Source organism: Sorex fumeus, unplaced genomic scaffold (assembly GCF_029834395.1).
Source record: "Sorex fumeus unplaced genomic scaffold, SorFum_2.1 ptg000034l, whole genome shotgun sequence".
Classification (NCBI taxonomy): domain Eukaryota; kingdom Metazoa; phylum Chordata; class Mammalia; order Eulipotyphla; family Soricidae; genus Sorex; species Sorex fumeus.
Genome location: NW_026606091.1, coordinates 26430838 through 26446977, shown reverse-complemented (window position 1 = coordinate 26446977; position 16140 = coordinate 26430838). Strand labels below are relative to the sequence as shown.

Sequence of the window (16140 nt, the reverse complement as noted above, 5' to 3'; positions counted from 1 at the left end):
TGCAAGATAAAGACCTTAAACACGGTACTACCTCTCCAGTTCCCATAATGTGGCTATCATATACAATAATCTTTCCCAAACTTGAGATATACCTCATAACTTAGCAAATATTTTGGCTTCCTTAATGCAACTTTTCTTCATCCAAATATGACTCTCAAACGTAAAATTTGCACGACACTCCTACTGGGAATAACTCTGCAAAGTAAACGCTGTTTAAAAGGAAAACAAATGAGAGCGAAAGTATGGTTTACATAAATATGTCTTAGGAAAAAAATAATTGAGAAAAAGGAAGCCTAGACCTAAAAATAAACTCATATATACCTCAGCAGAAAGAACTGGGAATCGTAAGAAACAATAAGCATTTAAGGCCCTCAGCAGAAATCCCTCATCAGAAAGAATATTTATTCCTCAGCAGAAAGAACTGAGAGTCGTAAGTAACAACAAACACTTAATTCATGTGTTAGCATGAATTTATTACAGACAGAGCCATCATCATAAAACTAAGTACTGAGGAAGGCTGAAAGAGCCTTTACTAAGTGTTAATCCCCAAGGTGTCAATGGTTTCTCAGGAAACTAATCAATTTCAAATCATAGAATCAGAAAATTGTTGAACACTGCCCAGTTGTGTACTATCTCTAATTATACATCAGAGTGAAATAAATGTGTGTGTAAACATCTCACTGAAACTGAAGTACTGGGGGAGGTAAGTGAAAGTTACATACTAAAGGTCATACATATACTAAATCTATTCACATGAAATATCCAGAATAAGTAAATAGAACAGAATAATCTCCCTCTTGTCCACACAGACAAGAGGCAGATTAGTGTCATGGGGAGGTGGGACTAGAGTGTGTCTGTTCAGTGAGAGTTGTGTTTACTTTAGATGTGGTTGAAATTTTGTGTAATCTCCTTTGGAAAATGTTCTAAAACCAGACAGAGGTAATGATTCCACAACAACTTGAAATGTAATAAATGCCATCAATTGAACACTTTAAAAGACCCGAGTTCGATTCCTCCGACCCGAGTTCGATTCCTCCGCCCCTCTCGGAGAGCCCGGCAAGCTACCGAGAGTATTCGATATGCCAGACACAGTAACAACAAAGTCTACAATGGAGACGTTACTGGGCCCGCTCGAGCAAATCGACGATCAACGGGAGGGCCTTTACTTTACTTACTTTACTTAAAATAGCTAATGTTAGATGAACTGCACTAATAAAGAAGTTATCACGCCCCCATACGTTGTTCAAGACAGCGATGTTTCTTGTCTGCTTAAACATAAAATACTAATTTTTTTCCCAGATTTCCTTATATATCTAATTACCAAAACCCTTTCTTCATTCCTTTATGATATATCTGACTGAATCCTTCATTTACTGGGTCAGAGAGATATTACAGCAGGTAGGGTGCTTGCCATGCACGTGGCTGACTCAGGTTCAATCCTGAGCAAGCCATATGGTCTCTCGAGCCCCATCAGAATAAACCCTGAGCACAGAGTCAGGAGTCATGCCTGAACAGAGCCAGATGTGACCCCAAACCAAAAACAGCAATCCAACTCCTTACCTCTAAAACACTCATTTCCATTATGTTCAGCTACCTTTACCCCATCTTCACTACCCACCATCAATCTTTCATTTTGCCCTGAGAAACCTACCTGTAGCGAGCCATTTCCCATTAAAATGAAGAGACAAGATTTTCAACTTCACAAGTTTTCCAATTCGTTAAATCCAAAATAACAGTGAGATAACCAATGGAAATACCCAACAAGGTCAATGTGGGAAACTTTAAGAAAAAGCTTATCATCATAAACATTAGTGTCCAATAAAACTAGGAGTGGTGTAAAGAAAAAAATAATAGGCTAAATGCATGTTTCAGTATTCTATAATATTATACCTGGGCTGGAGCAATAGCACAGCTGCTAGGGCGTTTGCCTTACACGCGGGTGACCCAGGTTCAATTGCTCCACCCCCCTTGGAGAGCCCGGCAAGCTATCGAGAGTATCTCGCCCACACAGCAAAGCCTGGCAAGCTCCCCAGAGCGTATTCGATACGCTAAAAACAGTAACAAGAAGTCTCACAATTTGTTGTGAGACATTACTGGTGCCCACTCAAGCAAAATCAATGAACAACAGGAGGACAGTGAGACAGTGCAATAATATTATATCTAACTCTCGGTACATCTTTTGTACCCAGAGTTAGGTATAATATAGGTAGCTGAACATTATGAATATGAGTGTCTCTTTGCTCCAGGATCCAAGCATTACTATAAAAGGTTATTAGTTCATTACAAACAAATTTAATCTCTCCTTTTACAAAAATATTTTCCCTTCTGCCTATAAAGGTGATCAGATTCCGTTATTCTATCAAAACTTTACTTGAAGGACAGGAGTGATAGTAGAGTGGATAGGGCATTTGCCATGAACATGATCAACCCAAATTCGATTCCCAGAAACTTAAGATTTCAGGTCTCATATGGTTCCCTGAGCAACTGACTGCCAGGTTCTGACCCCAAAACAAAACAAAACTGTAACTGATTTTCCTCAATGTTACCATCCTAGTCCTCTTTCTACTGTCAAGATTCTCAAGGTCAATGCTGTTAGTCATTCCATTTCTTTGCTCTAGCTCCAGCTCCAGCGGGGCCCAGTAACGTCTCCAATGGAGACTTTGTTGTTACTGTGTCTGGCATATCGAATATGTCATGGGGAGCTTGCCAGGCTCTGCCGTGCGGGCGAGATACTCTCGGTAGCTTGCCAGGCTCTCCGAGAGGGGCGGAGGAATCGAACTCGGGTCGGCCATGTTGGCTGCATGCAAGGCAAACACCCTACCGCTGTTCCATTTCTTTAAATGGTATTATGGCTTCTTAACCACAAGAGTCAGGCGAGTCTTTGACCTGGAAACTTAAAACAGTTTCTGTTTCTTTTTAAAAGCTTCTTTTAGGAAATGGAAAAATAGTACAGTGGGTAGGACACTTGCCTTGCACAGAGCAAACCAGAGTTCAATCCCCAGCAACCCATATGATTCCCCAAGCCCTGCCAAGGAGTGATCCCTGAGTGCAGAGCCAGGAATAAGCCCTAAGCACTGCCAGGTGTGGCCTAAAAACAAAAACTTTCTTTAAAAAGATGGCTAATCTTGGAGATTCTAAAGCATGATCTACCTTAAAGTTAGCATTTTAAAATCTGCCTAGGAGTCTGGTTGGGGGGTAGAAGGGGACCTGGGGTGATTGGTGAAGAGACGGGATCAAGGGGTGGTGGGATTACACAGTTGTTTACAAAAAGGTTTTAGGCATAAAGCTTTGTATGCCTAAAACCTTACTGTAAAAAATTGTGTAAAGATCTCTAAATTTTAACATTTTAGAGAAATAGATTTTAAAATACAATATAGAAATAAAGATAGAAGCACTGAAGAAGCATTGTCCTCCTGTTGTTTATCAAGTTGCTTGAGCAGACCCAGTAACGTCTCCATTGTGAGACTTGTCATTACTGTGTTTGGCATATTGAATGGGTCACAGGTAGCTTGCCAGGCTTTGTTGTGCGGGCAAGATAGTCTCAGTAGCTTGCCGGGCTCTCCGAGAGGGGCGGAGGAACAGAATCCAGGTCAGCTAGGTCAGCCACATGCAAGGCAAACGCCCTACCCACTGTGCTAAATAAAAAGTCATTATTTCCTCCGTGAACCAGTGAGTACCAGTAAAGTTTCAGAGCAGTGGTTAAGTAACATGAGTTAAAAAGGAACTTACTTGACAACTACTACTTTGGGGCCAGGAATATAACTCAGCAGTACAGGACTTGCCTTACATGTGTAAGGAAATAGGTTTGGTTCTTAGCACCATAAAATAAAAAGATAATAAAACAGAAAACTGTGTAGAGAATGCATAGAAGATTATTTACTAAACAATTGCAAGGCACTGGGCATAAAGGGAGAGAAAGGAGACTTTTTAAAGAAACAAACATCAAAACCAGTAATGACAGAAGACAGTTTTCATGATGCTGACACTCAGAATTTGTATTCTCTCCCTCAGTCTACTCTAGATTTGAAGCCCTTCAGAATTTCCTATCTCACTGAATGTGGAGTTCCTTAAAATCCAATTAATTCCACAGGCACTGTACACCAGAGGTTCCCCGTTCTTGCTATCTAACTTTTGAATACAAAATTACTTAGAAAGAGGCAGTCCGGAGATGGCTGAGAGGACTGAGCCAGTTCCAGAGTAGATGAAGTACTCACCTGTAATATAACAAAGCAGGAGAAAAAGGAGAGAGGAAGGGAGGAAGAGAGGGAGAGAGAGAGAGAGAGAGAGACAGAGACAGAGACAGAGACAGAGACAGAGAGACAGAGACAGAGACACTAAGATTTCAGGACCAGAACTGGCTCTAGCCAAACAAGCAGCAGCAGCTATTGCAGAGGCAGTGTCTGTGATATTACGACATACTCTTTCTGATGTTCAAATGGACCACCACTAGAGTAGCTATTGGGAAGAGTCTCATGAGAAACAAATGAAAACTCAACACCATAAGGTGAAAGATTAAATGAAGCAGACCTCACTGGCCTTCTGTCTAGGAAAAAACAGTCTTCCTTATTAAAAATGCTACTACTTTTTAAAATAGTCAACATGATACTAACCTTCATTATCAGAATTTTCACATCCAACAAGGTTGAGAAGAATATCATCATCTTTATCATCAACTTCACATCCCAGGAGCATCCAACTTTCCACATTATCACTTTCTGAAATGGTACTCTCTTCTTCACTTGAACTGACCTCTATGACCATGACCTCTCGGACTGTACTGGTTCTCTCTCCAAGTTGAGGTTTCTGAATATTCCTCTTACATTTCTTATCAGCCAACTCATTAGAAGGAAGAGAAGCAGGAAAACCTTGGGTCTTTTTTTTTTTTGCTTGAACTCTAAAATTCTTCCGTTTACATCTATAAACACTATCTTCATCAGACAAAGTGATGACGTCTGACCCATCTGATAGCTGGATAACCTCACTATCTGAAAGGATAATTAAGTTCTGATTTGGTTTACTAGACGATTCAAAATTCCCAGAGTGCATCTCTTCTTGTGCTTCCTCCCTGATGACATTATCCAGATCTTGGGCATAATGAACTTGGCTATAGAGCTGAAATTCCACCTCACTGTCAACACTAAGTTCACTTGATGATTCTTCACGGTAGAGGTCATCTTCATAGTCTTCTATAGTCTCATAGCCACCAAACATCATGAAAAGGCAGTAATCTTGATACTGTAAAAGACAAATACAATAAAGAATGCATTGTAAAAGCTCAGTTCATACCTGTTCACTGCAAAATAATATAACCTCTTAAAACTATCTTCTGTATATTGTCATTTATTAAAGTATCTTTTTTGTTACTTTTTTTCCTCAAGAACTTCAAAAATTTATTACCTTCTCTAATGCCTCCCTCTCCCAATGAAAAGTATTACCAGTAAAATGCGCCACAGTTGTTATTGGAAATGACATATTTCACAAGTAGCACTGTAGCACTGTCCTCCCGTTGTTCATCGATTTGCTCGAGCGGGCCCAGTTACATCTCCATTGTAAGACTTGTTACTGTGTTTGGCATATTGAATACATCACGGGGAGCTTGCCGGGTGGGCGAGATACTCTCGGTAGCTTGCCGGGCTCTCCGAGAAGGGCAGAGAAATCGAACCCAGCTCGGCCGGGCCAGCCTTGCCAGCCCAAGTATTTTAAAAGTATTAGGGAAAAAAAATTTTTTTAAAGTTCTGATCTACTTTTTCAAATACAAACATCCTTTCTCCAGAAATGGTAAAAGCCAGGTCATGAAGATAGCTCAAAGGAAACGTGCATGCGAGTGGCAAGTCCTCACATTATACAGCCTCCTACGACAGCCTTCTAAGCACTACAGAGTATAGTCCTAGGGGCCCCCAGAACCTTTGAGGAGGTTCAAAAACAAACAAAAAAAAAAACATTAAAAACAGGGCTAGAGATACAGATAAGAGTACAGGGTGTAAGGCTTTTGCCTTGCATGCTGCCAACTCATTTGATCTCCAGCATAACATATGGTCCCCAAACTGCCAGGAGTTACTACTAAACATAAAGCTAGAAATAATCCCTGAGCAGTACTTGTGACCCAAATCCCCTCACCCACAAACTTCAGTCTTATATGTCCTAATATCTGACCCAAAGAACTAGTAGAAATATTTAGTATATATGTAATAACTAATAAATCATTCATACTAGCCATTTAAATATGTGTAATATGATTGGGGATGTACATCCATGGTATAACATTTGCCCTATATAAGACCTGGGTTTGATTCCAAAAGCACAAGTGTTTTTTTGTTTTGTTTTGTTTTTTAAAAGAAGCGGGGTTAAATACATACTTACTAAGGTCCTAAAACTGAGGTAAAGTTTTGCTTTAAAACTTTACTGGGTTTGATTCCCGGATCCTCACCGCCCCAGATGATCCCCTGAGACTGCCACTAGGTGTGGCCCCCAAACCAAATATGTGTGTATATATGTATATGTGTGTATATATACTATGCATGTTATATTGTATATGTATATATACTACCCTATTGTAGACATCTTACACTGTGTTTACCAAAGACACAGAAACAGAGAACATGAGAACTGGTATTCAGTAGAAAAAATTGAGGGGTCTGGGGGATAGAACTGGGAGGGGACAACATCTATGGTGGAGGGAGGAGGTGGTGCTGAAAGGCAGCAAAGTGTTATGCAAACACACATTCACACAGCTTCTCCTAGGAGCAGACTGGTGGGAGGGAGGCAAATGGGTTTGGGGTTGGGTTTTGGTGGTGGGAAGTGGACACTGTGGAAGAGATCAATGTTGAAACACTGTATGTCTGAAACCCAATCATGAATAACTTTATAATTGCACTGTGACTAAATTTTAAATTTTTTAGATTGTGTTCATCCTTCAACTTAACTTAAACATCTTCAATGTTGCTTTCCCTGACCCATCACCCTTCTATAAACATCTAAATAATTTACATTTCAAAACACAATGCTAATTACTAATTTTGTTTTGGCCACACCCAGCAATGATCAGGGGATACTCCTGGCTCTGCACTCAGGAATTACTCCTGGTGGTACTCAAGGACCATATGAGTAGACAAGGATCAAACCCAGATCAGTCACATGCAAGGCACATGTGTCATAGCACTATACTGCTCCAGCCCCTCTAATTACTAATTTATTGTGAATCTTCCACAAAAACAGATCACAAACCCAGAAGATTCGTAGTTTATATGCACTATGCTCTTTAAATCTTAGAAGTCTAATGCACATCCAAAATACAGAAATTATGGTGGAATATATGTCACTGTTGTCTCTGACTGCTCTCATCATCAACCTTTCAGTTAGGTTATGACAGAACACTGATCAAATGAGAACTCTAGAAAAATAATTCATGCCTGTTAGAAAATCAGTGAAAGGGATTGGATAGACGGTACAGCAGGCAGGGCAGCTGCCTCAAACAAGGCCGACCCGGATTCAATCCCCAGCACCCACATAGTCCTCCCCTGAGTGCAGAGTCAGGACTAATCTCTGAGCACGCCAGGTGTGACCCCAAAAATCAAACAAAAAAAAAATCAGTGAGAGCTTTAAAAAAATAACAATTACGGGAGCACACCTAGCTGTGTTCCTGGCTTGCTCCTGGCTCTTGTGATTACAGGAATCACTCGGGGCAGGCTTGGGGAACCAGATAGGGTGCCAAGCATAGAACCTGAGTCGACTGCATGCAAGGCAAGCAATTTACCCATTATATAATCTCTCCAGCTCCAATAACAATAATTTATAACTTTCACTCCACTTTTAGCTATAATGATATAATTTAAAAAGACTGGGGCCGGAGCCATAGTACAGAAAGGAAGGTGCCTGCCTTGCAGTCGGCCGATTCATATTCAACAAGCCTCAGTAGGAGTGATTCCTGAGCACAGAGTCAGGAGTAACTCCTGAGCACACCGGCCCAAAAAACAAAAAAATCAGTAATTTATAAAGACTAGTCATGGAGTGGAGTATGGGGGGGGGGGGGGGGCAGGCCGTTAGCCCACATCCAGCACTGCTGCTCAGGAGTGATCCCTAGGGGAACCACATGCAGAGCAGGGCTCTGAACCAGGAGTATGCTGCAAGCAAACATTTTAACCCTGAACTATGTCTCCACACTGACTTCTCTGTCAAAATCTCATGGTGTTCTCCACCAGCTGACTCTGGGAAGCAAGTGAACAAAGTCAAATATGAATTACATGCTGGGTTTTTTGTTTTACAGAAATTAAACTGACTTTTGTTATAGACTTTAAAACTTAGATAAGGGGTCTATGTCAATTGTCAATTACATATCAACAAAGCGAAGGGAGGGCTGGAGACAGAGCTCAGCAGGAGTAATAGCCCCTAAGTATTGCCTGGTGTGTCCCAAAACAAACAAAAGAGCTGGGGGGGGGGGGGCAGAAGGGAGTGGGGGAAATGATTAAGCTTTGAGTCAACTAACACCAGCATTCTTCAAACACTGGTCTACAGAAGCAGAAAGATTGAAAACCACTGATCCACCATTGTAACTGCTGATCCATGGCCCAGTGTGCAGGACAGGTGCTAGTTCACAGTTGAACTAAATTATAAATTTGAAATCTTAGAATAGACCTTAAGTGTTCTCACCACTGTTCTCAACACACACAGTAAAAAATGTGAAGGAATGAATGTGATTCATCTTTCACATATGTATAGCAAAACATTATGTTGTATACTTAGATTTGTAAAATAGCATCTGCCAATTTTATCTCAATAAAGTTGGGAAGAAACAACTTTTAATGCCTCTTCTGACAGTACAATATACACTTCTTGCACTGTCCTGCAGGCTGCCATCGCCAGGCTATTGTCCAACAAGTTGAATGTGACTGTCTGAATAATGCTCAGAGCATTTATCAGTTTATATTGAAATGTTAGCCTCAGAATAATTCAAAAAAGGGAAAAATCCTTTCCTTTTTATTTAATAGGTAAATTAATTCTAAAAGAAGTCAAAGAAATTATGTTTCCTTCAAAATCCTTACTGAATCCACCATCCTAAAGATCCAGTGTGGGCTTAAGATAAAACATAATTCTAGTACAGCACAGAAAAAAATTAAAGAGCTAAATTACAGAGTTACAAATTTGTACTACACTTGGAGTCATCCCAAAGGAAAGGGATTAAGAATAGAGTCATAGGCACACCTGTGAATGTATGCCAAAAATAAACTACAAAAATATAATAACTGACTTCCTTGAGTCTAAGGATTTATCCCTGAAATGTAGAAAATAAATTTAACAATTTAGCCCCTATGGCCTTTAAGAGGATTTTGTACCTTCTCTACTTGAAAATTGTACTCAATATAACTTGCTCTTCTACTTATGTAGCTTATGTATTCCAGGGTTAAGGTTTGCCTAAGGGTGTTTTGGTTTCTGTTACAACCTTAATTACATTCAAATACATTCAATTTATTTTTAAAGTATATATCTAAGAGGATGAATATGAAATATATATTCTGAAGGCTTTCTCAGCTTTTTGATCATTGTACATAAATCTCAAGCATACTTAACTAGGTAACAAATGTCACAAAATTTAAATCTGGAAGAGATTCTACTCAATTTATTCAATTTTTGTGAAAGAAAACAAGCTCAGAAGTAAGTTTATACAGCTTGTTAAAAAAAAAAACTGGGCCTCATTCACATTTCCCTTTCAACCAAACATTTGCTAAAAATTATTACTTAAGAATTTAAAAACTTCTTTCAGTGTTTTATTTGCGTTAGTTCTAACACCTAAATTTACTTCACAAACAGCCCAACTTACTTCCCACTGAAGTATGAAAGAAATGTTTCAGTTGGAAGGGGAAAGCATACATCTTATGTCATCCGTTTCCCACTTAAGAGACCACCAAACTGATACCCTAAATTCTAGCAATTCCATAATAATTTTTTTAAATGGCCCTTCCAAAGTAATATTTGGAAGCAAAAGTTTTCGAAAGAACTCAAATGGTTCCAATAGAGGTACAACAGCCCGTAAGACCCCCACCACTCACAAGTGGGCACAGCACCCACCCAGTTTCTCTGATGCCCCACAACTTAAGAGTTTTTAAGCTTTCAGAATTCACCAGACCTTTTTTTTTCTTTCTTTGTTTTATTAAGTAGTTTAGGTAGGATGGTTACAATAGTGTTAATGTTCAAAGTTTGGATGAACAAAGTGACTGCACCTACAACCACCAAATCCGCCCAGACGGTGTTTAAAACCCGCATCCAGAATCCCTGCTCCGCCCACTGTCCTGGGCAGCCCTCGGGCTCCTCCTCCCAGGGCCTTCACTTTAGCCCAGCTATTTCCTCGTGGGGACAAGGGTCTCATTTCAAGCCCATTTCACTCAAAGCCCGCGGGTTGATTCCAAACCACGTTTACTTCGAGGAAGTGAGTGGCCGGCACGTTGGCGTTTAACTTCCAAGGTGACCCCCTGCCAGGGGCCCGACTGGACACTTTAACGAGGTTGCCTCGTGGGGGAGGATGGGGGTGGGGATGGGCGTCTGCCTCCGGTCCTCAAATGTGACTTCTATTAAAAGTTTTAAAAAATAAAAAAATAAATAAACAAAACGGGGGATAGAGAATCCAGACTCAGGAGACAACAGTTCCCAAGCGCTCCCCGCGGCACCAAAACAAGGGGGTCGGGCAGAAAAATGTGAAGAGGTGGGTGGGAGAAAATGACGCCGGCGTCTCCGGACACGCCCGATGGAGGCGCTGGGGGGGACGGGGTGGGAACCTTCACCTCCGCTCAGGGAGCAGCTCGGCCCCCCACGGCGCGCAGACCCTCGACCCCCACCTCTCCCCCCCCCCCCGCAGCCCACCCCGGGCAGCCCCCAGGTTGGCGAGGAACGGCCCCGCGGCAGCGCGGTCCGAGGGGTGGCGGGCGGGGGCTGTGCCGAAGTCACGACTTTGCCCCCCAACACTCCGAGAGGAGGATCGCGCCGGAGTTGAAGGACGCGAGTGCCCGAGCTCTGCAGACAGCGCCGCCGAGATGGTCCCACAGCTCCAGAGCCTTTTTTTCCCCGCGGCCCACCCAAGAGACCCCCCCACACACACCCCCGACCCCGACCCCGGCCTCCCGCTCCCGAGCACTGAGCTCTTACTCCCCGCTCCCGGCCGGCCAGTCAGGGGAGGGGCGGGGGGCGGGGGCCGCTGCGAGCTCAGCCCGACTTGCCCGAGCTGTCCCGGGAGAAAAGGGGACACGGCGTGGCCGAGGAGGGAGGGCCGGGCCGTGCTGCTGCAACTGGTGCCCGCCCAGCAGCAGGAGTTAGCCCGGGGCTGCCGCGTCCAGGAGGCGGACCCCACCCCACCCCACCCCACCCCCGGGCCCGCTCGGACCGGATTCTGGAGGGGGCGGCGGGAGCGGTGAGGGGGGTCTCAGGAAGAGCCTCGCCACCAACGCCCCAAAGCCCTGGGGTGCCCGGCCTGTGGGGAATCGGCGCCTCAGGCCTTGGCCGCAGACAGGGAAAAGGCGGACACCCGGGCCGGTCCCCCCGGGTCGCGTGGGGCAGGGTATCCCTCAGAGGCCACGGGGCCGCGTCCCGCCACGAGCGGACTGGGGTGACGGGACACGCGCGCTCACACACACACACACACACACACACACACACAGACCACACACGGGAAAGACGCGGACGTGGCCGAGGGGACACGCGCTCGCCTCACAGCCCCCGGCGAGAGAGGGGCTGCCCGGCCGCGGGCGGCTCAGGGTCCGTCACACACGTACTCACTGCCGCAGCTGGGACCAGGAAGCACCAACCAGGAACCAAAACGCGTAGAGGGACGGGGAGGGGCGAGGACAAATGAGGCAAGGAAACCGCGTTCGCGCGGACCCGGGAGGAGGGAAGGTACTTCCGGGGAAAACACGGCTCCCCGGAGGCGCCTTCCGGCCCCGCCCACCCGCCCGAGCCCCCGCGCGCATGCGTGAGGCGTGTTAACGCTTTCTCTTCCCCGCTGCTACTCCTTTAACTTTCCTACTTGACTTTGTCCCCTTTCTTTCGGGACTTCTTTCAAAGGTATCTAGGCTGCATCTGTAGTAGAGGACACTTTGTTTAGACATTTAAGGAACAAAATCGGGGGGTGAGGAGGCGGGAGCCCACGTTCTTCTGTACACGCGAGAAGAACTACAATTCCCGTGATACCCTGGGGCCTGTTTCAGTAGGGATTCCGCCTCCTTCCCACTTGTCCTGGGGGAGACCCTCCCTGAGCCACGTGGCTCGGAAGCTGAGCCCAGGTCCTACGCGTGAACGTGCGCCGCAAGCATCCTGGCTTTGCGGACCCGAGTAATCCGTGCAAGTCAGGAACCACTTAAGAAGTTTCTGATTTCTGTCTCCTATTCCAGCGCGCTTCACGGCCTTAGACACCTCTCTTCTAGACAGCTCCTGCTCAAGGTTGAAACTGAACTTAGTTCTAGGTGGGGCGTTTTCCATGGCCTCTTTTCATTTCTAAGCACAAGATTAACTCTTTGTGAACCTTGAAAACTTGCATTCTAACTAGAGATTGAAGTTGATAACGGCCCTTTCGGAGCTTCTCAGTGAAGAGGTTCTTGGAGAATATGAAATTATGCTGGAACCTCTGACTTTAATTCTTCCCACATCTTTTTGTTTAGGAGGTTCAGGGATTGAACTCAGGGCCTCGCGTGTTGCAATGCTTGCTTTTAGACCTAAGCCTTAGCGCCTTCCTTCACACTTATTTTGATATTTAGTAACAATAACACATCTGTACAGTTTTACCAATAAAGGAACCCTTCTTTGGCGCTTTACAACAGTCCTGAAAGATAAGGTCAACATTAGTTCTTTATGCCAGCATTTACTGGACATCTAACAAGAGCCAGAAATTGCAGAGTCGTTGTATAAAAAAAGACATCTATAGAGCTAACACTTCCTCCAGGAAAACAATACAGATATAAGGTTATAGTGTAAGAATTTGGGTGGAGAAATTACTATAAATTTTAATAAGAAAATGAGAAATATTAGGAAGGAGGGCAGGGTACAATGAGACGGTGAAACTAGAGAACTTAAGTGTGTCATACACAAGCACTTTTCTATTATTATTATTATTATTATTATTGCTTTTTGGGTCACACTCAGCGATACTCAGGGGTTACTCCTGGTTCTGCACTCAGAAATTACTCCTGGTGGTGCTCGAGGGACCATATGGAATGCTGGAAATCAAACCCGGGTCAGCCTCGTGTAAGGCAAATGCCCTACTCGCTGTGCTATTGCTCCAGTCCCTATTGTAACACCTTGAAGTCTATTGTTTAAAATTCCCATTTGACAGAAAGGAAACAGATCCAGAGAAGTTAAGTAACTTGGCCAAGACCACAGGGTTAGTAACTGTCCCAAATTACTGTGCCCATGCCTCCTACTATTAGACCACAAAGATTTACTAGTTACCATGCTCAAAATATGCTATTAACACCCTTTGTTATCAGAAACCCTGGAGCTCTTTGATAAGTGACATTTTATGAGTGACATCTGCCTGCTCTTGCCCACAACCCTGGTCATTGCCAGAACAGTCTGCTTTCACACTTTTGTGCCTTCACTGATGCAGTCCCACTGTCCAGAAAAGTCCTTGTCCTTCTGATATACCCCTATTCACCTTATACTGCTCAAGTTTTCAAGTTCCACATAACATGCATTCTTTCCCCCTGAGCCCCCCATATACTGGGCAAATATCTATCAAGCAACTGAATTGTGGATTCCCTAGAGGCACAATCTTGTACATTTTTGTCTTTGTATCCTCCCCATGTTTGGCAGGCAGTGAGCACTCAGAGGCATTAGAGGAATGAAGAAGGGGCTGGAGCAATAGCACAGCGGGAAGTGCGTTTGCCTTGCATGTGGCTGAGCTGGGTTGATTCCCAACATCCCATATGGTCCCCCAAGCACCGCCAGGAGTAATTCCTGAGTGCAAAACCAGGAATTAACCCCTGATCATCGCTGGGTGTGACCCCCCCAAAAATAAAATAAAGGAATGAAGAGCACTCCCTGTGAAGGATTAAAAAGAATCCAAGAAGCAAATATGAATCCACCAACTGTCAATGCCTCAGAGAAACCATGTCATCACCCCCAAATAGCTGAAATGCAAGGCAGTGTTCTGTGACATTAAGATGGATATGAAAGGGCACAAGGACCCCAACAATACAGAGATTTCTGACAAAGGAGAACAGCATATATATAACAGCAAATTCACACACCTTTGACTTTACTTGGCAGGTTCTTATTTAGGTAGATTTAAAATATCATGAGATCCTGAGACTGGAGAGAGTACAGAGGTAGGGTGCTTGCCTTACATTTGACTGACCCAGGTTCAATCCCCAATACCCCATTATGGTCACCGAGCTGACCAGGAATGATCTTGATCGCTGAGCACAGAGCCAGAAATAAGGCCTGAGCATCATTGGGTGTCGCCCAAAACCAAGAAAAATAAAAGATTCAAAAAAAAAAACATGATATCCTGGGGTCGAAGAGGTAGTACAGGGAAGAGGCTCTTGCCTTGCACGTGGCTCACCCCAGTTTAGTACCAGTCACCACTTAGTGTTCCTGAGCTCAGAGCCAGGAATAGCCTCAGAGAACTTCCGAATGTGGGTGGGGGTGGGGTGTAAAGAGCAGAAGAGACATGTCAAGAGACTCCTAGCAGAGATAAAACTATGTCTATAACCCAGGTCTCTCTCTTTCTCTAAGTACTCACACATAGTTTTTCTCTTTCTGCCTCAGACAGTCTCTGGTTCATAGTCCTTGAGGTCATGGGCAGCGGCATGCTCAAAAGTCCTGCAAACTTTCTCACAGTGGCCATTCTCACGAAATAAAGAATCCCATTAATTTGAGGAAGGAAGCACCTGATTTCCCTCCCCAGGCCAGTGATGATTCTACATCAGCACTGAGCAGCTGAGGGGAAGACAAAGCAGAAACTTCTACAGAGGACAAACATTGTAGACCAGACTGGAACCGTGTCTTGATAAGTAGCACCTGTCATTCATCCTGACTCTTCCATAGAAGTGAAGGCATCTCCCTCCATTCATTCCTGCTCATTCACACCCAAAGCTTAGAAATCTGCCTAATCAGTTTGTCTATTAACAGTTCTCTTTCATTTGTTGAATCTTTGCGGAGGACCTGCTATGAGGACAGACCCTGGGGAGCCGCATCAGGTAAAATCTCTTCTGTTGTCAAAATGATTCTATAAGAGAAGCATTTGCCCCTTTCAGGGAAATTGGGAGTTGGCAAGGTTATGTGACCTGTTCTGAACTTCACAGCTAGGATTCAAACTCAGGCTTAGATGAGTCCAAACCCTTGCTCTTTTCTGTGCCCAAACCTACCTTTTAAAACTAACCCTCTTGAGAGGTAAACAGAGGCAATGGTCAGGGGCCTGAACACATTGGTGGCAGAGAGGTAGGTGTGGTACATGTATATGTCTAAACCAGCTATCAATATTGGAAGCATGGGACCCAGACTACAATAATTAATCTTTACAATGTGCCTGGAGGGAGGCAGGCTGGGGAGTGGAGGGAACCTGGGGACATTGGGAACATTGGTGGAGGGATGTTGACATAGGTGCTGGATTGGTATTAGAAAATTGTACGCCTGAAACTCTATTATGGACACATTTGTAAATCATAATGCCTAAATTAAAATTTTATTTGAAAAAAAAGCAAAACTAATTCCATTGTGGGGGAGAAGGGGAAAGGGGCAGTGACTAGCCAGACGATCTGTTCCTCTCTTTCCATCCAGGAGATAGCTGGAGACTGAGCATGCAGTAGGCTCACAGGAATGAGTCAGTATGGGTGGACATCTCTGATGCAGTGTGTGACACAGCAGTCACGTAATAAAGAAGGGAGCAGTCTCCTAGGAGAGAGCTGGTTGTTAGGGGAAATGAAGCAGTCTCTATAGAAAGAAGGGCTAAAAAATCAATCAATAAGGAAAACCCAGTCACCCAGAGCCCCAGAACACCAACAGGCAATTCACAGAGGAAATAAAAAATATCCAAACTGAGATGCTCATCAATAGCAATCATTACTAATAACCAAAAAATTCACCAAGGCTGGGAATGCAAATTAAAAACACCTTTGAGAGGAGTTATTTGACAGTACCTATCAAAATCGTAAAGGAACTAGG

At 43.9% G+C, this 16140-nt stretch overlaps 1 protein-coding gene across 2 annotated transcripts in view; it reads right to left on the bottom strand.

Annotated features, from left to right (window-relative positions):
* Nucleotides 1-11877, bottom strand: part of ZCCHC7 (zinc finger CCHC-type containing 7) — a 206421-nt gene extending 194544 nt beyond the window's left edge. Inside the window, exons 1-2 of one of the 2 annotated variants that reach the window (XM_056117219.1) lie at nt 11757-11877; nt 4611-5235 (exon numbers count right to left, since the gene is read on the bottom strand). In XM_056117219.1, coding sequence (XP_055973194.1) covers nt 4611-5214 — 604 coding nt within the window. In that variant the 5' untranslated portion in view covers nt 5215-5235; nt 11757-11877. Of the gene's footprint in view, nt 1-4610; nt 5236-11752 lie in introns of both variants that reach the window. The other variant, XM_056117218.1, reaches the window with a different exon arrangement.
* Between the last annotated feature and the right edge of the window lie 4263 nt (nt 11878-16140).